General features: G+C 40.8%; 1 protein-coding gene across 12 annotated transcripts in view; it reads left to right on the top strand.

The window, feature by feature from the left end:
- Positions 1–26809, top strand: part of Ppp1r9a (protein phosphatase 1 regulatory subunit 9A) — a 263457-nt gene that overhangs the window by 215442 nt on the left and 21206 nt on the right. For 8 of the 12 annotated variants that reach the window (XM_034519046.2, XM_034519045.2, XM_076913717.1 and 5 more), the window contains 4 exons: positions 15099–15256; positions 15796–16039; positions 25532–25619; positions 25710–25793. In XM_034519046.2, the coding sequence (XP_034374937.1) occupies positions 15099–15256; positions 15796–16039; positions 25532–25619; positions 25710–25793 (574 nt within the window). The remainder of the gene's footprint in view (positions 1–15098; positions 15257–15795; positions 16040–25531; positions 25620–25709; positions 25794–26809) is intronic. The other 4 variants (XM_034519049.2, XM_034519048.2, XM_076913719.1 and 1 more) reach the window with 1 other exon arrangement.

Below are 26809 nucleotides of genomic sequence, written 5' to 3'. Positions count from 1 at the left end.
CATCTTGTCTAAAATCAAGTACAGAAGAAGCATGGCATCAAACACAACCATGGTCCATCTATATCACTTCCCTGTTCTCCTACACTCACATTTCATTACATTACGGAGTGTGTGGATGGATCCATACGGAATGAGCACTTTGTTATTAGCAGTACATCCATACACTACAAATGTAAAGGAATGTGTGCACATAACTGCACATAGCGGAGGACTTCTCATTTCTTTGTTTTACACGACTGTATCACGGTGCTGGGAAAGAAGGGAGGAGGCTCCACGAGAGCAGTATTGCAGTGAGCCCACAACTTGCTCACATGACTTATAGCAAAACTCATATTATTTTGAGCTGCTCCTTTTTTCCCCTTCATGATCTTTCTCTCCTATTAAAATATTTCTGGGGCTGGGGAAATGGCTCAGTTGGTAAAGTGTTCTCTGCTCAGCATAAGGATCTCGGTTCAGATTCACAGCACTGAGGTAAAAAGCCATGGACAGCAAGGTGCATATATAAGCCCAGTGGTAGGAGAAGGAGCGGAAATCAGAGGGTCTTTGGAACATTCTGCCCAGCCACCCTAGCTGAATTAAAACTCCATGTTCACTGACAGACCTTTTAAAAAGTAAAATAAAGTTATTTTTTCCTGAGGAATGACAGATAAGGTCAACTCTTGACCCCAACATACATGTGCACACACTGGCACCCAAACATGCACACACATAGACACATAGATGTTTCCAGAGAGATAATTCTCTAATAAGCCGTGGTTTGTAGCCTAACATTAACTTTAGAAGTAACTTCTTCATCATTGAAGTCTTGAAAATGTTTATTTATAAATGAAGCTTATGTTTAAAGATTTGAAAGCATCCACTAGTTTTATGTCTTTCTGCTGGGTTGTCCCTAAGTAAGGGATAGTTTATAAGTAATGCTTCAAGGCAGTTGGCAGGGAAGTGCTGCACTGGTACAACTGAGAGCTTTGCTCAGGAGTGTCCCCCGGCTGCTCTGGATTGGCCTTATTGTGTGAAGTATAATGGTGGTGGCAACAGTGCTGTCCTCTCCAGCCTACCGGAGTAGCATGACACCATGTGACTAGGAGGCGGGGTAAGGAAGGCTGTTGGCTGTTGCAGCTCTGGCTTCTGTACCTGGAATACGATTGAAATCTAAAGGGAAGGATCAGAGATCAAGCCCATGTGGGTTTTTAAAAGCCTTCTGAGTGTTTAGAGTTTAATTGTAGTTCACTATAAACACAGGGTCTTGCTGTGGTATAGACAAGCTATGATCAGTAACTAGTAGCCTTGCTCTGGTTTTCATTTCTCTCAGTTTGGAAATCAGTGTCTTGTCAAACATATAATTAATGGTATTTATTAAATTATGTGACTACAGAAGATCAACAAATGTACTACTAGCATGCTGATTTGGAGAGAAACCTCACATTCCTTCTGAACCCTTTTTCTGTTCTGCACCTGCCATTTTGCCACATAATTATCAATTTCCCTAGCAACACTGTTGGCTCCCAATGAGACATGGACACTACTAATTCGTCCCTGCTTGGGATGGAGGTGGAGGCCAACAGCACAGGCTATAGTACATATCAAGCCATGTTCTTCCAGCTTTGCAGCCCATGACAGCCAGTGACAAATCTCCTTGAAACTCAATCACTTGATCATCTAAACCAAAGTGACTTGGCGAGTAGCTAGATGGAATGTTCTGGAATGCACTTTTCTAAATTGATCTTTTGCTTCTGTTGCTAGGGAACACCAAAGATGCAGAGATTTAGGGTGAAGAGCTGCAGACCCAACACAGCACATTCAGTATGGGAAGACCCTTGCCACCTTGTGTGCCACAGTCACCACTGTGGTGTCTACCTATTAGCTGCAACTTGGCATGCAGCCTGTCACAACTGTCCATTTCTTATTTGCTTCCCAGCTCTGGAGGGTTAGGAGAATGGTTTAGCATGTTTAATTGGGGCTTGAGTCAGTTCCTGAAGTAAGTCAGTGATCAACTGTGTGAAAATGAAATACTGTGAGAGAGGAGAAAGGGGGAGGGAAGGGGAGGGGAGGGGAGAAAAGGAGAGGGGAGAGGAGCAAAGGAGAGGGGAGGGGCGAGAAGGGGAGGAGAGGGAAGGGGAGAGAGGGGAGGGGAGGGGAGAGAAGGGAAGGAGAGGGAAGGGGAAGAGAGGGAGGGGAGGAGAGACAGAAGGGGAGAAAGAAGAGAGGAGAGAGGGGAGGAGAAAGAGGGGAGGGGAGAGAGGAAAGGGGAGGGAAGGAAGAGGGAGAAGGAGAGGGGAAGAGAGGAAGAGGGGGAAGGAGAGGGGAGGGGAGGAAGAGGGGGAAGGAAAGGGGAGGGGAGGAAAGGAGAGGGAAGAGAAGGGAAGGAGAGGGGAGGGGAGAGAAGGAGAGGAAGGGGAGGAGAGACAGAAGGGGAGAGAGGAGAGGGGAGGAGAGAGAGGGGAGAGAGTGGAGGAAAGGATAGGGGAGGAGGAGGGAGGGTAGGGGAGAGAGGAGAGGGGAGGGGAGAAAGGGGGAAAGAGAGGGGAGGGGAGAAAGGGGGGAAGGAGAGGAGAGGGGAGGAGAAAGGAGGGCTGGAGACAGGAAGGAAAGAACTAGAAGCATCCATTCCTCCACACTGACGCATGTTCCAGGTCAGAGTCTGACAAATACTGGGTAGCTTGGGGACTATCAATATTGAAGCTTGGGTCATTTCTGAGAAATGAACCCAGTTTTCAAATCTTGCAAAAATTTACCATAGTTAAATTATCCTTTAACACTATTGTCTGTTTCCTTGTCAAAACGAAACCAATGCAAGCATATCATTAAAATGCTGGTAAAAGGCCAGGTGTGTGATACACTGCTTTAATTTCAACACCTGGGGCCAGGAGCAGAGGTGAGCAGATCTCTATGATAAATTCCAAGCCAGTGTAGTTTACATAGCAAGTTCTGGGCCAGCCAGAGAGACACAGTAATTAAGTAATTAAAATAAATAAATAAACTTTAAATTAATTAATTAAAAAATTTAAAGTCTAAAATTAAGCATACAAATTCATTATTTAATATATTTTAATACTTTATTTTCTACATAACTATAGAAAACAAATTTAATAATTTTTTAATTAAGAGTTTTAACAGATCTCCAATCTCCTCTATTTTAGGCCATATACTTGTCAAATATTATTTTCCATCTGTGAAACTATGATATTTTCATAATGTCATTGTGCAGTACCTCAGTCACACTGGTCTATATGAGTTTTCTACCTTACTCCCTAGACCCTGGGATGTCAGTGGTATCAGTGACATCAGTGACATCTGTGGCATCCATGGCTGTGCTCCTATGTTGCCTTGTCAGTTGAATGTGGCACAGACTTGTAAAAGGAAAAGTGGCAACTGGGCAGAAAGAAACTGTTAGGTCTTGTCCAATATGTAACAAGAAATATAGTTTGTAGGATGGGTGAAATCAGACATGGGAAAAAGAGAGACATATGTAGAACTTAAGACACCATGTACACATTAAGGGTAAAGAGGGAATTCAAAGAACAGTTGGCTAAAGTCAAGGTGGCCTTGTTTCCTAATTGATGCTTGCAATAAGAATGAGGTGTTGGTTGTAACATTGAGCCTTTGTAACCAGGCTTGAGGTTTAACAGGAACTGCGTTGCCTTTAGGGATGGAAAGTAATTCAAAGAACCCTATAAAGGATGAGCATTGCTGCCAGATATTCCTCACGGTTACCACTCAGTTAGAAAACACTGAATCATCTCTTCTGCACAGTGTATATGGAGGGTTCCATAAACTGCTTCATAGCTGACACTGGGGAAATGGCTTTGTGGCCAATATAACTGCTGCCAAAACATGAAATCTTGACTTGTGATCCCCAGCACCTGTGTGACAATCTGGGAATGTTGATCCGTCTGTTACCCCAGTACTTGGGAGCCAGTGGAGACAGGCAAATCCTTGGAAAGCATTCAAGCATTTCAGGCAAATGAGTGAGCTCGGGTTCTGGGAGAGACTCTGTCTCAAACAGAGGGGTGGAGGATAGTCCAGAGAGACACTCAGCATTGACCTCTGACCTTCACACACAGACACGCACATGCACACTGAGAATCACACAATTCTGTGTGCTCCTTCCGTTGCTTACTGTCTTTAAGTACTGACTTCCATTTGTTGAGTATAACTTTGAAGTACCTTATCTTACAAAAATAGAAAAACTATGAAAGAGTAAAATGTACAGCACTGATGTAAGAGTTACATGAATCATCTGAGTTAAGTACCAGGCCCAGTGCCTAACGCCAGCTGGACTTAGCGCTTGGCACCACTGTGGTTGTGTGGACAGCAGACACTTCCTGAAGCATTTACAGCAATCCCTGTGCAGCTCTGAGGCTAAAACTTGTCTCTGTGTTATTATCCTAAAGTGTCTAGAAATATCATGAGACAATGAAACATAAAGACCTAATCAAAAGAAGCCCCAGCATGGTGATTCCGATATATTGTATACCTTATGTGTACTCTGACTGGCAAGCTTCAACAATGGTAATGTTGGAGGGAAATGGTTGTAAACCATCTCTCAAATAATTGTATCAGCTTCCTAAGAACAGAACAAAACAAGACAAGTCCTGGTTTCTAAGGAACCTGGGAGCTGACGGGCAGAGCTGACAGAGTGAGGATTGCCACAGCCTCCATCTGGGTTCACACCGTTGACTCAGCGGCAGCTGTGCCAAAGAATTGGCTCTCATAAAAACAGTCTTTACTCCTTTTAACTTTTTATAGTTGTTCATCACTTTTGTTTTGTTTTGAGACAGGGTCTCACTGTGTAACCTAGACTGGGCTCAAACTTGTGATCCTCCTGTCTTAGTGCCCTGGGACCTGAGATGACAAGGGGTTTTGTTTGTTTTGTTTTGTTTTTTGTTTGCTTGTTTTTCACAGTACCCTGTAAGTATAAGAATCCCAGATGGTCACTTGTTCTTTCTTGGAATCTTATTACCCGACTGAAATATATATGAGTACAAAGTGTATCTTCTCAAACCAAGTACCAAGCTGATGAGAGTTATGTAAAAGTTTTATAGTCAGCACTGGTCTTAGATTATTTATAACCAGCTAGGTCAGGAAACAAGGAACGCACCCTGTTTAAGAAAGCCAGAGTTTAGAGTGGATGAACATGATAGTAAATTAAGATTTCTCAATAATGACACAGTGAACTATCAGATGTGATGTTCCTGTGTTTGCCTGTTATAATATGTAGATAAGTTTCCAAAAAGAGGATTGCTATGTTAAACAGCAGGTGATTTAAAAGTATAAATATTTCTAAGCAGAATAATAAAAATAAAATTCAAAAACAAACAAAACAAAGGTTGTGGTAAAACCTGATAGCAGCTGAACTGGAGACCAGAAGAGATCGGACATAACTTCAAAAATCAAGAGAAAATAAGCTGACCGCCTGTCAGCTGTCAGCAATAGTGTCTCTAAGAGTGAGAAGGAAGCTTGGGACCTGCAGCCCTGCTCTCAGGAGGCAGAAATACAAGACCACATGTTCGAGGTGGGCCTAAGATACCAGCAAAAAATTGTCTCAAAAGAAAAAGTGAATAAAATACAAATTAAGGAAAAAAGAAGTATTTCAGATGACAAATCAGCATTTTTTTTTAAAACCAATGCACCCCTTGATTTTTTTTTCCAAAAGATGTACTTCAAAAGGAAATCAGTTGGCTCAAAAATGATCTCAGGACTCAGACCTTGAAAACCCAGTTGATTTAGGAATGGTTAAATATTTCACATTAAATATTAACCAGCCAAATTCAGAAATATAACTTTAAATACAATTTACTCCTGTGCAAAGAACACAAAGTTGGCTTAGCATAAAAAATTCATATTAGCTACATATTAGCTAAAAGAACAATGAATATAATTATTTCAGTAGAAGATGGACAGTTAATAATATCTGTCTATATTAAGTATCATCCAATGTGAACTATGAAGAAACTTCCTTAATTTGATACCATGGGCTAACAAACGCTTCTGTCAAACCTCCTATGGATAGCAAATGCTGAAATCAGGAATTCCCTTTAAAATTAAGAATGTGTTCAAAGTTGCTCATTTAAAAACACTGTTATCACCTCTCTCTCCTAGCGGCCTGGCGGTTCTAGCAAGTAATACCAGAGGAGGGAAACAAAGTGAGCAAATGAACAGGAGATAAAGGGAAGGATCCAGTTCATAGTGCACTGATACTTAAAGTTTACTGTTTGTGAGTTTACGGAAGAATACTCTTTGTTTTGATGAAATGTGCCTCCCTTCCTCCCCTCCAAACCCTACCCAGATGGTAGTTATTGCCATTTTCACTTGTACTCCTTTTTTGGTTTTAATTGAATGCATTAAAAAAAAAAACCTCAGAACTTTATGAACTATAATAATTTAGCAAGGGATATAGTTGATTAATTCTTTAAAGCAGTTTATCTTGGGATACATAAGAACCTATCTAAAAGCAGTAGGCACAAAATGAACAAACAGAAAAAAGAATGTTTTTCAAGCAAAATAATGGGAAACTAGAAAGGAGAACACACACACACAAACACAATTCAGACTTAACATGAGTTTAAGATTTAGTTAGAGAGTTCTGTGGATAGTATCGTGGGTATTCTGTACTTTTTTTTTTTTTAGCTAATATCCACTTATTAGTGAGTACATATCATGCATGTCTCTTTTAGTCTGAGTTACCTCTCTCAGGATGATATTTTCCATCTGCCTGCAAAACTCATGATGTCCTTGTTCTTAATAGCTGAGTAGTATTCATGTAAATGAACAGATTTTCTGTATCCATTCTTTCATTGTGGGACATCTGGGTTGTTTCCTACTTTTGGCTATCATAAATAAGACTGCTATGAACATAATGGAACAGTTGTCCCTGTGGTATGGCGGGGCTTCTTCTGGGTATATGTCCAAGAGTAGTATAGCTGGGTCTTCAGGTAGATCTATTTCCACTTTTCTGAGTAACTGCCAGATTGATTTCCAGAGTGACTGTACCAGTTTGCAATCCCACCAGCAATGGAGGAATGTTTCTCTTTCTCTACATCCTCACCAATATGTGCTGTCACCTGAGGTTTTGATCTTAGCCATTCTGATTGATGTAAGGTGGAATCTCAGGGTCGTTTTGATTTGCATTTCCCTGATCACTAAGCACTTTGACCATTTCTTTAAGTGCTTCTCAGCCATTGGAGATTCCTCTGTTGTAAATTTTGTTTAGTTCTATACCCCATCTTTTGACTGGGTTGTTTGAATTTTTGGAGGTTAGCTTTATGTATTTTGGATATTAGCACTCAATCAGACATGGGGTTAGTAAAGATTTTTTTTCCCAATCTGTAGGTTGCCAATTTGTCCTATTGACTATGTCCTTTGCCATACAGAAGCTTTTCAGTTTCATGAGGTCCCCTTTATCAATTCTTGATCTTAGAGCCTGAGCCATTGGAGTTCTGTTGAGGAAATCCCCCTACTCAGCCCTGTGCCAATGATTTCAAGGCTCTTTCCCACTTTCTCTTCTATTTGATTTAGTGTCTCTAGTTTTATGTTGGGGTCCTTGATCCACTTGGACTTAAGCTTTGTGCAAGGTGACAAACGAGATCTCTCAGACACTGAGCCACCAACCAGGTAGCATACATGAGCTGGTCCGGGGCCCCTGACACGTGAGAGAAGATGCACCTAATCCTTGAGAGACTTGAGGCCCCAGGGAGTGGTCAGGTCTGGTGGGGTGGGAGTGAGGACATTCACTTGGAGACTGGAGGGGGAGGAATGGAATGAGGAATAGGGCAGACCTGGAATGGGGTGTAACAACTGGACTGTAAAAAATGATTAAAGAATAACAACAAAAAAAAAAACACCAGAAGCTGAATAGGAAAAAAAGAAGACAGGACTCCATTATCAGATATTTCAGTCAATAAGGAGGTTCCCAAGGTCACTGGACTCCTATGGGAAATGTTTCTTCACTTCTTCACCCCTTTCTCTAGAGGTGCAATTGCATGACTCTTCAAATGCCTGTGTTTGAAACCAGGTCAGACCTTTACTGTAACATCTATTTTGTTTCCTGTAGAGTTTGAGAGTTCATTAAGCATTCACTTTCAGCATTGGAGAACAGAATTTTAAATTAAGGTTAAAGACATAATTAAAGACAGAATTCATTAAATGGGAAGTCTTTCAAATTAAAGGGAATACTTAACACCTCTTTATCAGTACGTTTCACGTAACATCCAACATGGAGGCTGAGCTAGCAAAGGTGCCTCCTTCCAATCCTGACAAGATGACTTTGGTTTCTGGGACACACATGGTGGAGGGAGGGAACCAGTTCTCACAGTTGTCCTCTAATTTCCACACCCACTCACACATACTGGCACATGCACTGTGCCCCCTCCCACACAAATAAATAAGGAAATAAATCAATCAAACAAAAATTGTAAGAGAATGTCTCATATAAGAACATTAGATACAAATAATGATGTAGTTGTTCATTGGTGTCTCATTGCTTAGCTCAAAAGTGGGGTGGGACAAATTCTGGAGTAGAGTCAAGCTTTCTGTAGTCATGCATAAGGACATACAATAATATGATAAGCTTTCAAAATTATCATTTTCTGAATAAATTTTTTTAAATTTTCTTTACTCCTCAATAAATAATTAGACTGAAATGCTACTGCTTCTCACTAACTAAAGAGTAAAACATTTCTGGTAAATCACTATGGGAATTTTTAATGACCAAGGCAAATGAATTAGGAGTCAATATTTATTGACTATTTCTGTGGCAAATAATTAAAGTAAAAAGTAGTTCTTTACCTCAAAACCACAAAGCACCTAAATTGTCTACCTAGGTTGATGTGAGGTTTGAATCTGTTTGCAGGTGAGCCATGACAGAGAAAGGGGCCTTCGAAGGGAGGTGTAGACTTGTAGATGGTAGCTTTCCTTTGTTCTCGTTTGTTTTCATACATTCTGTTTTCATAAGTTCATGGACGTCTCCAGACCCCTTAGCTCTACTAAGATGGACATTGGTTTCAGGGCTTATCAAAAGCTGGCTTAGCAGACACATTACTTTGTTAAAATGGACTTTTGGTCATTCTCTTCATTTTAGAAAAAAGTATTATGTGTAATATTTTGCTTTGGATTTTCAATTTTCTTTGACTTTGATAGAAGTACAAGGTTGACTATGATCTTTTGAAAGTAAGGATCATTTTAACCCAAATATAGTTAATTTCCTTTCTAAGAGAACTTGATAGGGACGATATCTTCCAAATATTTCTTTTGTTTAGGCGTATAGTCTGGTTGCCCATAAAAGCCATTATATTCCTTTGGGAGAGTTGGTCATTAGGATACTTCCTGGTATGCTAAGGTTAAGATGGACTACAAGACCAGGATGGGAGCTTGTGGTGGGAATCTCAGAATAGGAAGATGCTGTGGGGTGTGTAGACAAGAATTGGTTGCTCTTGGTTCTTCTCAGCCTTTCAAGGTTGGAGTGGGGCATCCTAAAAATTCCACTTAGGAAATCTAACAGCTGTGTACTCACAGACATAAAAACTGAAACACATCCTACATATTCTTTCATCAATTGGCAATACACACACACACACGCATATGTATGTATGTAGTTTAGACAACTAATTTACCCTAATTAAAATATTGGAACATAGCAATAATCTTTTTCTGAACTGTTAAGAAATCAGCTTTGTAGCAAATTTTATAAATAGGACTTGGGATATGTTACTTGACTTTATATTTAAATAGTTGCAAAAGACACTACCACCTGTCCCCAGTGTCCAGGCAGAAGTTGCCTATGAGTGGGTTCCTAACCGAATGCTGTCATCAGAGCAATAGCATATGTATCTCTAGATATGTTAGTTGATGCAGTACATCTCACACAGTACTGAGGCAGTAAACGTGGTAGGCAGCATCACCATGTGAAGAGTCTTAGTGCGAGAGGCAGAAGGCGGGGAAACATTCCTATATCAACCTCCTGAAACAGCAGAGCTAACCAAACTAGAGTGGAATTAAGATGCTCTAAGTGAAAAAACAACAAATGTGTTTTTTACTCTTTAATGACACAAACATGTTAAGTACAAAAAATTACACAAAACAAAATGTCTAATAGAAAATCCTTAGCATCTGTATGAAAATCCTTAGCATCTGTACTATGTGACTCACATCTCCTGATCTCAGAGTCTAGCAAGAAGTATGTCTTTTCAGTTTTCCTATGTAATTGTACATATTTCACTATCAGGAAATATGTCTGATACTAGTTTCTAAATATTTTAAGTGAATGTGCATGTTATTCTATAGCTTGCTTTATTCTTACTAATCTGTTCAGTGGCAGTAAATAAAGACCGCTGTGGGGTGGTTATTATGTGCCAGTCACTCTTCTAAGCACTCTGAGGTCTGTTAATGCATTCAATCTTCATAACAATGCAGTGATTATATTATGTCATTACCATTCCCATTTTGCAGTTGTAGATCCCCTGGGACCTCTGAGAGGTTAGGTAAATTGCCCAATTTTATGTCATGGCAGCTCATTCTGGATTCGAGCTGAAGGTCTGCTCACATTGTGCCTATCTCTCACTGCCTTTCTGAGATGCTTAAACCCACTACCTGAATGCAATATGCATCAGCCCCCAAACCCCAAAGGGTCCATCTTTTATGAACTTGCAGTGACTGTGGATAATATGCAGATACCATTTAAGTTTCAAAATGCCACCAAGTGCCTCATTAGGCCCAGCATTTCAGTTGACAATAGCAGAAGCCAGGTAGGACTGTGTTCTGAGGGGTTCAGTGCACAGTGGACCCCATTGTTATTCATCTCCATTCCTGCTCTCCCTGCTGCCTGGGCCTGATCCCCCCAGCAGCGTTCTATTTACGTCAAAAACAACGTCAATGCAGTGGAAAACACCGAATGACTCACAGCAGTGCTGTGCAGAACTGTCCTCTGTTATATGACATACAACATCCTAATTCCATAGAGCGTTTTCATAGCAGCTACTAAAATCATAACCGAATCCATTAAGTTCTTTTAAAGGATCCAATTTAAAGCAATATTGAAAGTAGTCTCGAGATGCAGGTATGGCCGTGTCCTACCCACTCAATGCTCCATCCTTAGCTCTGCCTGGAGAGTCTCCGAATGTATCCCTCCATATTTATTGATCTATTCAAGGCCTCTCCATCTTTGGTTTTGTCTACCTGTATTTGCATCTGTGTGATGTGCTGCTTCACAGATGGGAGCTCTGGAAGAAAATAATGAATCAGAAGACAGAAGAGAAAAAAGCAATTTTCCTCTGTCTTCTAAACAGCAAAACAAGATTCAGAAAGAAGAGAGAAAGAGGAAGGGGGGATAAGGTCTAGGGCTGAGGGACAGTGTTGCCATAGAGATGAGGGTATCTCTTAGGACGAAGTGGTGCACATGACCACCTAAGCCTTCCCATTTCACAGCACTTAACTGTGCTGTGAAACTTAAACTGAGCCAGGTGGGCTTCCCCTGCCACACGGCCATCACCCAAAATGACAGCTAATTTTTTTAGAGTAAGAATTTTATTCTTGGGATATATGCAAAGCCCAATAAAATCCTGTAGAGTTTTCCTCTCCCTGATAGACCATGCTTCTGTGAGTTTGCAGCATCACATACTAAGCATAAGGTAAAACAGAAAAAGTGCTTCTGCGAGGAGCAAGATTGCTCATGATGTTCACTTCCAGACAGAAGGGTGACCTTGTAGAAAGAGCATAGGCCTCTACACCTGCGTTCTGTCTAGGCTGTTTCACAGAGTAACTGTTTAGTGCAAGTTGGTGCCAAAGTGAGAGGCCACCTTTGAGCCTCAGTCTTCATTTATGAGAAATAAAGTTGACCAGAATCCCAAGATTCTTCTGAGATGTGATTCTTAAATTGCATAGTGGAAGAAGATAGCATATAATGGATGAGCAGTGCAGATATCTGGCTACCCAGCAGCCTGTGTCTCATATGTCCATGGATTCTTCCTGCCTGTCACTGTGCATCTTCTTATAGACAGTGTTCCTGTAGCTTCCCCCTTGTATAAGTGCCATCAGGGTGACTGTCTCAGCACCGCTCCATTTTTCTGGTTCTTTTAAAAACCATCACTTTTCAGGATGGAAAATAAATTACTGGTTTGTAATTCATAATCTCTGCAATAAGACATCTCTGATACTTGATTCAGACTCTCAGAAGTTGTTCATTTTGGGCAATGTGCTGTTGGCCACTCGGGTAACGGATTTAAAGCATTGCCGTTTAGACTTAAGCTAACTGCATCGTTTCTAGGCACAGTTGCTGTTTATGATGAGGGGATGCTGAAGCAGATGGTCTATATTACCATTTAAGGTTGTTTGACAGCGTCACTAGGCAGGCTACTCCATAGTAACAGGACCCATAGTATGTATTTGTCTCCACAGTTTTATACCTGCTAATAAGTCCTTCCCCAGTCTCCTCATTCCGTTCCCTTCATCTCATTTGCTGACTACAAGCAATGGGGTAGATTCTGCAGTCCTGTAGGTAAGATGTTACACGGTGTTTAAAAGCAAGGATTCTATTGCCAAAGGAACAATAATTTATACAGGTGGGATATGCACCTCTTCTTTGAGTATCTTTTGTCATGTACTAACCAGAGTTGTTATCAAACCATAAAACCATCTGTAAAGAAATCTGTCTATAGCTTTCAACAAGTCTTCCCTTTTCTACACTATAGTAAACATACAGAGCAGGTGCTGGGGAATCTGAATTTCCTAGACCACTCCCAGCACCCATGTTTTTGGAACTTTTAAAACACATCTCTGTGGTATTAAAATCTTACAGTATTGACTTTTCAACACTAACTAAACTGGGGTGGATGACTAGTAGCCTGGAAGACAGATCAAAGAATAATCAAAGCAGTTCATCAACTAGCGTGTAGAGGACACGCTACTCTAATTTCCTGAGCTTCAGGAGAGGAAACAACCTGCTTGCTTGTTGTCTCATGGGTTTGTAATGAGGAACAAACGAGATGTGTGTGTGTGACAGTGCTTTGCATTACAGAGCATGCAATCCAAATTTGAGGCAGAAAAGATGGACACCGTGCGTGAACTGTGCTAGTTTTAATTATATTATTGCTTTCATCTGCGCGGTGTTCTGCATTTTTATGTGTAAACAGAGATTGTAAAGTTGACTTTCTCCCAATTATCACAACTAATGAACTCTTAATGGGCAGCTTCAAATATAGATTTTATCGGAGGACGGGAATGACAGTGACGAAGGTGACTTTTTTTTTTTTTCTCTCCATTGGCATGTAAAAGTAGAGACTCCTAATTAGAAAGCATTTAGTTATTCTTTATATTCGCTTGAGTGGTCTGACTTCTCCGAGGGTTCATTCTTCACTCGGTATAGGAAATGAAAAGTCCAACCTTCTGTAGATATTGTCATTCAGTGGTGTGTCTCCTGGACTAAAGTGCACTGAATTTTGTTAGAACTATATACAAAGGGCTCAGTGTCATACATAAGAGAGAAGCCACCTGAGGTGCTCCTGTGTATGCGTTTTATATGTTTAGAGCATAACTTTAAAACAATGCTATAAAAATAGTTGGTACTAATTAATGATGGTAGCCAGTCACTCCTTTCTATTAGTACACGTGTGCACTAGTTGCCCATAGCTGAGTTATTGGCTTATTTTTAATAATATAGATCCAGGGTCACTAAATTAATTTCTTGAAAGTGACTTTAATGGCTGCCGTCCTGAAGAGATGGGATTAATCATTAAATGATTTTATTTACAGTAAGTGACCAGGTATATCTGTGTAAAGAGTAGTTCCCTCCAAATAAAGACTATCTTTCAGTCAATGCCCATATACTACTACCTCAGTCGAAATATTTGTAGCTAAACGTCCTCTCCCCCCATATGTGCCCAGCAATATTACAAATGTTAAGAACCTCTGTAGGGTAAAGAGGACCACGGGAAGGCTCTGGGTAGCATTTTCACCCTCTTTTGGGTTTGAGTTTTCTTGCGGAGACTCATACTTGCTGTCTTTGAATCCAGAGTGGTGTTCGTACCTTAGCCTCCGGAGTGCTGGGGTGGCAACCGGTTCTGCCATGCCCAACTTCTGTTACTATGGTTTTTGTCTGCTTGTTCATTTTTACTTTGTTTCTTCCCTCCTTTCTTCTCTCTTTGTCTTTTCTCTTTCTCTGTTTTATTTTTAGATTTTTTTAAATAAAAAATTATTGTGTATGTTTTGCCCACATATATGTATGTGCACATGTGTGTGTGTGATGCCTAGAGAGGTAAAAAACGGGCATTGGAGGCCCTGGGCCTGGAGTCACGGATGATTGTGAGCTGCCATGTCTGTGCTAGAAATTGAGCCTGGGTGCTCTCTAAGATCGAGAGTTGCTCATAAACATTGAGCCCCCTCTCCATCCCCTTCCCTTGGAGCCCTTTTATGTTAAGATGTAAACATTTATCTGTGGAAAGCTACTGTAGTTTTCAGTGAAAAGAGAAAGTATTCAGAGAAAGAAATAAAAGAAAGGCATCAACAAATGTCTTGGAATGTAGCTTGGAACCTAATGCTAGAAGATGCAATTCTTCTTCTCCTTCCTCTCCATTCATAGCGCCATGAGTCACACACCCAGGGAATCCAGCTGTCTGTCGGTTTGTGTAACTAGATCTTGTTCTAAAGAAACAGGTTTAACTTAAATTTTCTAGGATTAAATAAATTCTCTCCTAGTTTTTTTTTTTTTTAACAGAGTTCAAAGGGAAATAAATTAGATATTCAGACAATAAAGACCAGACTGCCTCAGCCTATTAGTGAATTTCTGTGCTTATGGTCACCTTCTGTTACTCACACTTGACTTGGGCAACTGGACTTAATCCATAGAGTTTCTAGGTCTCTTGTAACTGTGATCATCACATGCCTCAACATGTGAGTTCATATGCAGAGTCAAGCCTCTGCTTTATATAGTATGTTGCAGAGAGGCTTTATTTTTTTCTGGGTGTCACCTATAGAGTCTTAGACAAGCTGGAACAAAATGGCATTTGTCCCCCTTGTTACTGATAACCAGTGGCTGGGTTTCGGTGTCTGTGGTCCCCGCCCATCGTCTCTACCATTTTCTCTCACAAATTATTTTGCAATACTCTCCCTAGATTTGAATGAAGCAGTTCCAGAGACAGAGCGCCTGGATTCAAAAGCATTGAAAACTCGGGCCCAGCTCTCTGTGAAGAACAGGCGCCAGAGGCCCACAAGGACACGGCTGTATGACAGTGTCAGCTCGACTGACGGGGAGGACAGCCTGGAGCGGAAGGTGAGCACGCTCAGTGGCTGTCAGACTCCTGGAGAATATCATTGTCCGCCAGTGTATTTATTGAATGTGATAGCTATTTTACTGATCGGTGCCTTACTTCGAATGAAGTGGAACAGTTTATGTCTTTGTCTCCTAAATTTATATTCAATTTGCTATAGGGTTGTCATTTAAATTTTTTTCTCCATTCAATAAGGTAGACAAAAGTGTTACCCACACCGCCGTATTTCATAGTGGTGCCTTTGATATTCAGCTGTTGTTTTAAGCCAGCGGAAAATAATAAACATCTCAGTAATTGTTTCTACATGCGTTAGGTGCCTGTGTTAGCTGCACTGTTTATTTGGTGAGTAGTTATGAACTGTGCATTCTCAGCGATAAGCCGACAAAGGAAAGTTCCTTTCCCAGAGACATGGTCGGGCCGTTTCAAGGTCAATGCTGCACAGCCTTGATGCTCAGGCGTAATGTGCTCTATAACCTCTTATACCAACAGCCGTCAGACACTCAATAACCACACACATGTTACCAAATCGCTTCTGCCCAAGGGTTGGAGAGTTTCTTCTCCAGAATCAGAGTGTGGTGTCGCACTCCCCACCCCCGTGACGAGCCCTAGGGTCTTCTCATCCCACCACACGACTGAGTCTCCAGGAGCGTCACATCAGCCAGAAAGGGACCCTTTCTCCTCTGTCTCGGGAGACACTTCACCCTCCTCACCTTCAACATCTGATCACGATACAGAAGACTCTCCTTGCCGCCACCAAGCAACTGAGAAAACGTTACAAGAGAAAGGTATGTGGGTTTTGTTTTGGTTTCCACTTATATTTGTTGTGGCATCACTAATACCGCAATGTATATGGTGGAGAACTAGTTTCTTCGCATAGGCATACAGTACTTATAGTACTGCTTTGCTCCTGTCTTAGTGGATAAGAGAATTCCCAGCTCCATGCAGTTTGTTTTACTTGTTTTTACTTTTGCCTGTCAGTTTGATACTTTCATCCTTTAATTTTTTCCCCAAATTGACTATTACGGGAATGTTCTAGAAACTGTCTAAAAGTTGTGTGCACTGTCGCCTGAGTTTCCATGAACACTGACAGCCACATGAGGGGAAATGTGAAGACTGAGTGATGGTAGAAATTAGCAGTCAGTAGATTTTTATTTTCATTTTCCCAGCACTGATTTCGACAGTTAACATAATAATCACTACAGTGATCAGCAGTGCAATACAACAGGACGGTACCGTGGGTACATCTGCACGTCACTGCACACAAAACTGACTCTTCTAATTAAGCTAGAACTTCAAAGTAGTGTTAATAGACTTGACTTTTAAAACTATTTCTCTTATGTGCCTGGACATTTTGCCTGCATGAGAACATCACATCCACAGGACTAAAGCTATGGATAGTTATAAACCACCATGTGGGTGCTGGGAATTGAACTCAAGTCCTCTACAAGAGTAGGTAGTGCTCTTAACTACTGAGCCACGTCTCAAGCCCCTATACTTGTCTTGTAATCATTTATTTTGCTATGTAAAAGTCATAAATGTGTATTTACATAAATTGAACAGTACAGAGAAGTATAAAGTATAAAGCATAAAGTTTCTTCTTTACATGTGATGTGTTCCTTTAAGATAACAATGTAGTATTGGTCATGTTACTTTTGCGTAAACAACATAATTTATACATACATACAGAGCAGAAATTATTTCAATATATATATGTTTATATACTTCTACTTTAGAAAAATATACTCTTACTAATCACATGACTCTGAAACTTCGTTTTACAAATAATATTTTATTAACACCTATCTATGAATATATAAATATATTTAAATAACAAGTCCGTATATATGTAAATATCTAAGTGAAACCCTGTATCTGTCTATTAAGAATTATATACAAAATTATATATGATATATACAATGTATAGTAAGAAATACATTTGTAGTAGATACTGGAGAGGTGGGCTGATGGTCCAAGCATGTGGACCCAAGTTTTGATCTCTGGCATCCAAGGAAAAGCTAGGCATGGGGACATATGTCTGTCATCATGGTCCTGGGGTGAAGGAGGTTGAGGGTATACAGGCATATCCCTGGAACTCACTGGCCAGCCGATCCAGCCCAGTCATTGAGCTCCAGGTTCAATGATCCATGCTGGCTTAATAAAGAAGATGGAGAACAACTGAAGAAAGACACCTGACTTCCGTTCCTGGCCTCCACATCCATATACATACATGTACACATAAACACAGACACACGGGGAAAAGGAGTAATTATGGCAACTCTGCTGTGTGATTAAAAAAAAAAAAAACAAGAAGTAACATGGATAAATGGTTTGCAGTAGGTCTGTGTAATCTCCATACGGCAGGAAATCAAGTAAACTACACAGATGTAAATGAAGAGCTCCAAACTCTGGAGACCCTTCCTCAAGCCTCAGGACATTGCGGCCACCCAAAGATCACAAGAAAACATACCTGGATGCAATCAGCAGAGGTTTATTAGGGAAAGAGCTGGCAGCCAGCGGTCTGACCAGGTACTCGCGCTGGAGTCAAGGTCCTACCTCCTCGGCCAGTCCTTGGAGGAAAAACCACAAACCAGGGGAGTGGGAAGGGGGGTGAGGGGTTGTCAAGGATACAAAACATGAAAACAGTGGAACAATTCAGAGGTACTCACTCGAAATGATTAGTGTCATGTGGAAATCACCCGGCATTCTTCTCAAAAATGTGGTTTTTACCATGCCATTGTGCCCTATCCTGCCATTTCAGATTACTATCTTTACTTTTTCCGGCTATAGGGCTATAGCCCCACCTAGGTGGTAGCATCTTTATCTGTAATCAGGAATGTCTTCCTGCCTTGAGCCTCTCCCACCTGTGGGAGAGGCTTGAGGAATGTCTGCATTTTTTCTGCTCAGGTACTCTCGATAAAGTCAGTTTTTCTAAGGCGAGAAATCTACACATATTTCATAAAATGGCCTTTATAATTTTTCACTCTACATAACTGGGACAAGACATAGACAGGCCAAAGAAGGTTACAAGAGCTATCTTGTCATATTTATAGAGAGTGAAGATGGCAGATTATTTAGAAGTGTAGACAGAGTTTTGAGTTGCAAATGGAAGTGGCAAACAAAGTGTGCTTCCTGGACAGACAGCAGGGTCAGGAAGTGGAATATAAAAGGACCTCATTCCTAATGCTGAGGGGGAGGGGGAGGAGCAGCATGCTGGTCTGTTGGCTCTTACCAATAGTCTATGCCTACAACAGTAATATTCTGGATTTTAACTGTCAAAGAACACTGAACATACACAGTTAATGGATGGTCTCTTAGTAGCCAAATAATTCCAAATAACGGGTTCCTTTTTTTCAAAAGTGAAAAACAGACGGAGGAAATCAAGTCACAGTTCTCTGAAGAAAAGGTTTCCATTAGTTTCTATATGATCTGAAAAGGAGAACAGCTTCACTAATGATCAGAAAGATAACACTTTAAATTAATCGCCCAAATTGCCAGCTCCTCAGACTAGATGGAGAGTTTCTTTAGGTAGCAGCAGCCCTGAAATGTACAACACGCATGCAGCACATGCATGCACCACACTCGTGCATCCACCATGGGTACAACTGCATATTATAAAGTTCTACAGGCATTAAACACAGAACCCCAGCTGACCCCACAGTCCACAGTGCTTTGGGACTGTGGCCAGCACTAGATTTCTCCTGAGCACTCTCCTGGGTTTCCTTACCTCCCCGTGTCAGCTGCCAGACTCACCTTTCAAAGATCAAGCCCTGCACACAGCTCTTCTGAAGCTGCCTGAGTCAAACACAGAACACCAGTAGAGGCAAAAGACTCTGTCTGACCCACTAAACAGTCGTAATTGTCAGTTCAGTGAACAGCTTGACTGTGTTTACTTCCAAAACAATTAAAGGTTTTCAAAAACTTTCATTAATCAAAGCACGATTACAATAGTACTGCAGAACTAGGCTTCCAGGAAGTTCTCCACCATCTCCTAAGCTTGTGCAGGTAGTTATTGGGAAAAGGCCAAAGCAGAAACTTGTTCTTTGGAGCTGCTGATGCTTGGAGTCCCACTGTGTGAGTCTGTGAGACATAGCATCTTTTTTATAGGGAAAGGTTGTTACTTGTATTGTTTTGCTTGGCTATTTGCAATGCCAGAGATTGGAATCAGAGCCCCACACATGCTAGATGAGTATTTTACCTTTGAGCCCCACAACTTGATATCTAAAGGCATAATGATCAGAGAGAGATCCCTTACCCAGGAAAACTCACAGGGACTTTCAAAGGCAGTTTATTTGGATTCCTTCTGCCTTTTACTTCTAACTGATGACTGCTTTGAAGTTGGCAAAAGAGTAATAACCAGATGAGAAGCATGCTTCATGGGCCCTTAGCAGAAACAGAGCAGGAGAATGTGAACATCTCCATTTCCACAGTGCTGCCTTGTCTGTGTCTCTTTTGAAATTAACCAGAACCAAAGTAGGAGGACAGGGCATTTCTTCTGAGACTAAGATCTTGGGCTTTCCCTTCCTCAGTTTTCCTGAGCTAACCGGACTGCTGGGTAACCAAGCAGAGCAGTTCACTGACCTTTTTTTTTTTTTTTTTTTTTTTTTTTTTTTTATTATTATTTTTATTTAATTTTTATTTGATATTTTATTTATTTATATTTCAGATGTTATTCCCTTTCCCTATTCCCCCCCCCCCCATTAATCCCCTATCCCATCCCTCCTTCTTTGTTGCTTTTATACCATTTAAATTACATGCAAGTATTAAGGTCAGTTCTAGGTTGAGGAACTAGGAATACAATAATAGATGCAAATAGTCAAAGAACAAGAAAGGCAATAAACAGAGACCCATGATCATTCCTGTGATCACTATTTCTAAGGGCTTATCAAGATGACCAAAATATCCGAGCCTACTTCCCTGTCCTAGCCCAAAGTCACTTTCATGTCTGAAGCCTACTTCTTTGTTCTAGTTTAAGATTCAGTTTCCTGCCTGTAATTACTTCTTTGTTCTAGCCTAGGATTTAGATTCCTGCCTGCAGTCCATTTCCGTGTTCTTGGCCTATGTCAGATTCCTTCCAAACAGCCCATCTCCTTGTCCTTGGCCAATGTCAGATTCTTGCCAGGCAGCCCCAAAAGCTCTCCACATCTCCCCTTTTTATTGCATAAACCAGACTGAGCCTGTCTTAGGTAGGTTGTTCTGACTTTTTATATAGTACTAACTTATAAGCAGCCAAGTGGGATGCCTCCTGTAACATACTGTCTGGATCATGGTTTCTGGAGTTGGAATCAAATATGATGACCAAAAGGGAGGAAAAGGTTTATTTCATCTCATGCTTCCAGATAACAGTATATTATCCAGGAACATCAAGGCAAGAGACTCAGAGGCAGGAACTGATGCAAATGCTATGGAGGAGTACTGCTTACTGATTTACTCTCAACATTATCTTCCAAACTCCTACAGAACAGCCCACTGAGTACTCTCTGTTTGTTCTCTCACTACCCTACCCTGCCGGAGGCTTGTTTGGTGGTAGACTTGTCCTCTCTTTACCTTTGTTACCCACAGACATGTAGGAAAACACTTTGCTTTCTTGGCATTCTAATCTCATTGTTTCCAAACCTTGGAAGGTGTCACATAGAGATATCTCATCCATCAGACAGTGCTCTGAGGAACTGAGATTCTGGTCATCAGTTTTCAAGATCCCAATTTCAATAATACACACATCTAATCAAGCTCAGCGTGCTGGATCATGCTGCCAAAAACTCTGAAAACATTCTATACCAAAATAGTAATTTTCTGGCTTGTTCTGGGAGGATCAGCTGTCAGAGTAACTACTAGCCTTCAGGCATTCCGTTCTCTCCTAGGTAGTGGGTTCATAAATCAGAAAGTTACTCAGTGAGCATAAAATTAGAATCAAATTAACTGGCTGTGTTCACGGAGTGTGCCATTAGCGTGCTGGTGAACTGCCCATTCCTCTAAAGCTTTCTCACATGCCTCAGGGTTTCTCACCCAGTTCCCTAAACAGACCTAAGTGTCATTCAAACATTAACAGAATCCTATGCTCCCTTTTGATGAGAGTGCTGATCCAACAAACTATTAATGGAATGGGGTGTTCCTTCATTGAAATAAAACTCCAGAGCATAAGATTCTGTAACTCCTGGCATTCCTTGTCATATAAGACAGATCCACTCATCTGACTTAAAAATTCAGGTGAGGTTCAACATATGGGCTCTCTCTCTCTCTCTCTCTCTCTCTCTCTCTCTCTCTCTCTCTCTCTCTCTCTCTCTCCTCAGTGAGGGAACTAAAAAGGGCTTTATGATGCTTCCAGGTACACATTTAATCTCACGTTTAAACTACTCTTGGTTAGCTAACACTGTACCCAGCATAAACCCCATCTTCTTCATTTGGCTTTGGATCACCCACCCCACATTCCACAGTGGTTTTCACTGTTACTCCTGCCTCTGTGCCTTTGTGTACAGTGACTGACTTAGCAATGAAGTAGTTAGTAGCAAGGCAACATTTTCTCACCTCTTCTTGGTTTCTCAGAAAGTGTGAGGCAAATAATTGATGCTCAACAAACCTCTTGATGCATTACTAAGTTTGACTCTCTAGACAAGTTAATGCAGTCATCCATACGGGCCAGCCAAACCCAACAGCCTCCTGTGTGCAAGGGAAGGGTTACTAGGATGCAGCCACACTTTTTCTGCCACATAATCATTCCTTCAAGCTGTCATGGCCGGGCATAATGCTTGAGAGGGAGCTGAGCATCTTCCCCACATTAAGTATAAAGTGACGACTCAACTCTCTGGCTAATATGGAGGGGATGTCTTCATGATTGCTGGCTAGAAGTGTGTTTCAACCAACTCACCACTGCTTTCTGAACTCTGGAGACAAGTGCAGTCACTGCTGACTAATTGTCTAGATTTTCAGTCATGCACCATTACTCTCAGTCTATGGAGTCACTTACAAAGGTCTTAACATGACACAATGCTTTATTGCAACCCTAAGCCTAGCCCTCCGGCTGCCTTACTGGAATTGGGAGTTCTCTACATGTGTCAGTACCTCCATTGCATGTCATCATTTCCTCTCATATCTGAGAGACAGAGCTAGAAGGAACCCTCTAGGTGCTGCCTCTGTGACTTACCTGTAACTGAATGCCAGTTAAGTTAGCAGAAGCCAAAAATAAAACAAACAAAAAAAAAAAACAAAAACAAAAAAACAAACAAAAAAAAACCAAACAAACAAAAAAACCCCAAAACCAAAAAACAACAAAAAAACGTTGTCTCTCCAGAGGACTGTAAAACAGAGTTCTGTGACCATAAGAGGGATGAGAAGGCTTCCTTTCTCCCCTACAAGAGCAGCCTTTTACTGAGATTTGATCTCTACGCTTTGCCCAGTCAATGTTACCCTGAGTAAATGAAGTACTCACTAGCAACTTTCTACTCAGTGTTAGTATTTGAGGTTTCTGTGTGAGCTTTAGCACACTGCCTGGCATGCAGCATTCTCAGCAACTTTTGTGGAGTTCATATCATCATCATACATAGATCCCAAGTCTTTACACTAGTCCCTTCTTATTCATATACTGCACCAGGCCTCTTGAGTGTAGGTATTAAACAATGTGTCATTGCTGAGGATGGCGAAGACACATGCTGCTCAGTTTGATAACTTCACATAGGAAGTGCAACTAAAGTGACCACCCAAGAACGTTAAAAAGAAGAAAGGGTCGGTAAGAAGATGCAGAAGATAGAGTGCTGGTGTGAGCAGACACACAGAGGTTCAAAGGAATGGGCTGTCTCAGTGGCTGGAAGTGTTGGTTTCTTCAGGCTACTGATACTGTGTGTAAAAGCCTATCAGTTTTATTGGTCTATGTCTCTATGACTTAACTCTTTTAGATACTTCATTCTAACACTAGGAAACAACAGACTATTCTGGGAAGAGAATATAAAGAAAAGGACTGTGGGCATGGGGAAACTGAGTAAGGAGACATCGTAAGAAGGATGTTTGTGAAGGAGAAGGGTGGACAGTGCCAGGCAGATTGTTACAAGAGCCTTGAGACTCATGATACTTAGACAGTACCAAGAAGACAGTAAGTCAAAGCCAGTCACAGGGCTCGAGACTTCATGAGTTTTATCACAAACAGAAGTACAGAAATCGGATACATTGTATGGGAAATATGATTCATTTCTATTGAAATACAGGAGGTCCTGAGTTCAAGACCAGGACCAGTCCTGAGAAGCCAGGCCAGGGAAGTAGATCTGGATACTCCCATCATGTAAGAAGGGACAGTCAGGTGTCTTATCAAACAGATGGCATCTAGGAAGGACTTTAGGACTCAGGTGACAGAAGAGCATGCATTAGTTTGGAGGCCAGTTGGCTGAAGTCTAAAGGTGAAGTGCTTGGTCTGAGCATCTGACTGGTCACAAAGGTCATATTGGGGCAATTCTTAAAACCTAATGGACATCTTATATAACACTAGATAAATAAATATAGCAAAATACAATAATCATTTTTCTTTAGCTCAGACCAAACCTGCGTTGATTTTTATGCAGATCAAACATTCTGATATATATTAAAAACTAATTTAAATGATAAGGGGCACTATTTAATCTTGCTTCATCATTTCAGTGTTCCTTGAAACGTCTTTGGCAAATGTGAGAGATAATGATGTGAGGTTGCCTAGCAGCAAGCTCTGTGATGGGCAGAATCAGGCTCTTAGTCCTATGATGTCCAAATACTACATCACTAACAGGTTACAGAGTCTTCGAGAATATTGTCTCAGCTCTTCACCTCGCCACTCATTAAACATCTTCCAGCTACCCCTAATTCAGAAAATAATTAAACAAGCTCCTTTTAACTTTGTCCTGTCCTAGCCCTTAAGAGTTCTTTAGGATTGATATGGGAAACTCATCTCATTTGTTTCTTCGACTTCTATTACAAGAAAATTGAAAAGCTGCTTTTTAAAAAGTATCCATTAGCAAAATCACCTTGGAAGGCATCTATTGTTTTAATGGGTATGTGTCACACCTATGGCTGCTTAACTCAGTTACTGAAATAATGATACAAATATTCATAATAAACATTTGAAGCAAGAAGTGGATTTTTGACACAGGCATATATCCAACTCTTGTATTTTATCATGTACATTTCAGAAAATTATTTTAATCTCCTGAGAACCATTAACTAACAATATGAAAGCCTCATCGCTAGGACACCTTGGAGTGTCTGTGTCCTGTGTTGCTTTAAAAGCTTTGGAGATGAGTTTCTGAATAGGAACTGTGTGTGTACTGGTGTCTGATTAGAAATGTATCCTGAAGTAAACAAAAGTCACAAACGAACATTATCTTAGGATGTCTGTTTTCTACACATGCCACATCAGAGTCCCTAGACATAAAACAGAAAGGAATAAAAGAAAAAGTTAAAGGCTAACACTAGCCATTAAGAAGGAAGTGTGCACATGCCCAACACTCCTTGCTGCAGTTTCATCTCCCTTGTCAAAGGTGGGATACATGTCACTGGTAGATAGATCACACTGAACCCCATCCTCAAAGTCTTTCTGGTTGACAAATGTCTCATGTCCTGCTCCCCACGGCTGCCACCCTGCAAAGTACCAGCTTCATTCATGGAGGTTCGACTCAGTCAGCTCCACATCCTTGGAAGGCTTGGACATTTTTGGTGTCATGATAGGCCAGATAGTTGTGCTCCAACTAGCTCTTCAAAAGCACCTTCAAAACATATATTTGTCTTCTGCTTAAGAAGGTGCCCCCAGGTTCTGCCTTACCCTGTCCCACAACTGGCCACAGGCCATAGTATGAGCAAACTCAAAGGGGAAATCTTTACTCTCAGTTGCTTTCTGAAGCTTCCAGTCCTTAACAGGTGATGTTTTCTATTGGGATTTGAGATTCAGCTGGGTTTCTTTGGAAGGTAAGAAAGTCCCAAACCAAGAAGGCAGTGGAAGATGAAAGTCAGACCTTCACTGCCTGGAGTAGGAGCCAGAGATGGGGCAAAGTCACCACCACACCTGCTGTGAAGTGAAAGCATTTCTTCTTGGTCATTTTCTTCATCTCCATATGGGTGAAGCTGGTGTCATTAAGAGGACCTTTCCTGCTCTGCTGAATGTCCCCAGCATGACTGAGTTTCCTTTGTCTTGTGAAAAGGAAAGACATTACGTTCCTTTACACTGAAGAATTTGGGCAAAAATCTTAGATTCTGAGATACTGTGATTTTTGATTTGTGACTTAAAATATGAAAATAACTGACCTTTCTCCTATGTATCTGTGTCCTAGATGATGACGGTTGTCCTAAATCACTAAGAACATCCAGTTCATTCATAGTACAAAGAGGAAAAATTAAGCAGAAGTTTGTGGATCTGGGGTAAGCACCCCCTTCTGTAAAGGCAGTCCCCTATAAGGGAATACTAAAGGGGCTTGCCTTTCTCTCTCTGACTATATGCTGTTATTGTAGGGCACCTTTGCGAAGGAATCCCAACAAAGGAAAGAAATGGAAAGACAAAGAAAAGGAAGCCAGTAGGTTTTCTGCAGGTAGCAGGTAAGGGTGGGTGATTAAGAATATATATTTTTTATTTATTTTATTTTTATTTTTTTATTATTATTTTTTTTTTTGCTAACTCTCTGCCCCTCTTTTACTGTTAACCAACATGAGTGGTCAGTGTTTCTACACCCAACTGATGGGCTCTGAGTTGTGCTGAAAGAAAATTAGTTTATGGCTATCTTCAGTTATAGCTTTGAACACATCCATTGGTCACTAACTACAGAATTACAGTCACATGCACAATTTCATTAAGTACTCGCTTAAATCCATCTGTAGGGTATTTTAGACATATTTTGGTTTTGTTTCTTTTTTTGCATTGGGGTTTTTGGTTGTTGGTTTTGTTTTGTTGGCCAGCTCTTCACAATATTATTAATTAGTGCCTTTCTTTTCCCCACATCCTCATCTAATGGAGTAATTTTGCATTTGGTACCATGTTGGCAGTCTACATTCTTGTAAGAATGGCCACCCACCACCTTTTGCTGGTCTCATCTGTTTAGTGGACTTGCAAGCACTGTTGACTATGCTTACCTTTCAGTAAGAAAAAAAATTATAGTGAACTAAGTTTTGAACAGCATTCAATCCAGTCTTCCCAGTTCCATTCTGTGGTTAGAGAAATTAACAGATTTATATAAGGAGTCCGTAGATCATAAAGCTCTGAAGCCTACATGTCTAGGACTGGGTCTCAATTCTCCTGCTAGTAAATAGTGGATACGTTGTTCTGCCATCTCCAACTGTTTTCTCATATGAAGTGAGTGTAATCATGGCTTTTATAAGGCTAACGTGAAGTGAGAAGATTACATACAAAGTGTGAGAATGCTTTATATATACTTGGTGCGTAGGTGGGATTTAAAACCATTAATGATGACAGTTTGCTTTTATTGTCTTTACTTATTACTTACAAAGTGGTTTTACGTTTACCAACTTCATTTAATCCTTTTAATAAGATTAGGAAGAGAGATAGTAGTGCCATTCTTTCTCCATGAAGAGTTCCTCTTTCATTAAACTAAGCTTGT

This window comes from Arvicanthis niloticus, chromosome 15, assembly GCF_011762505.2.
Source record: "Arvicanthis niloticus isolate mArvNil1 chromosome 15, mArvNil1.pat.X, whole genome shotgun sequence".
Taxonomy (NCBI): domain Eukaryota; kingdom Metazoa; phylum Chordata; class Mammalia; order Rodentia; family Muridae; genus Arvicanthis; species Arvicanthis niloticus.
This window is presented reverse-complemented; position numbering and strand designations above follow the sequence as displayed.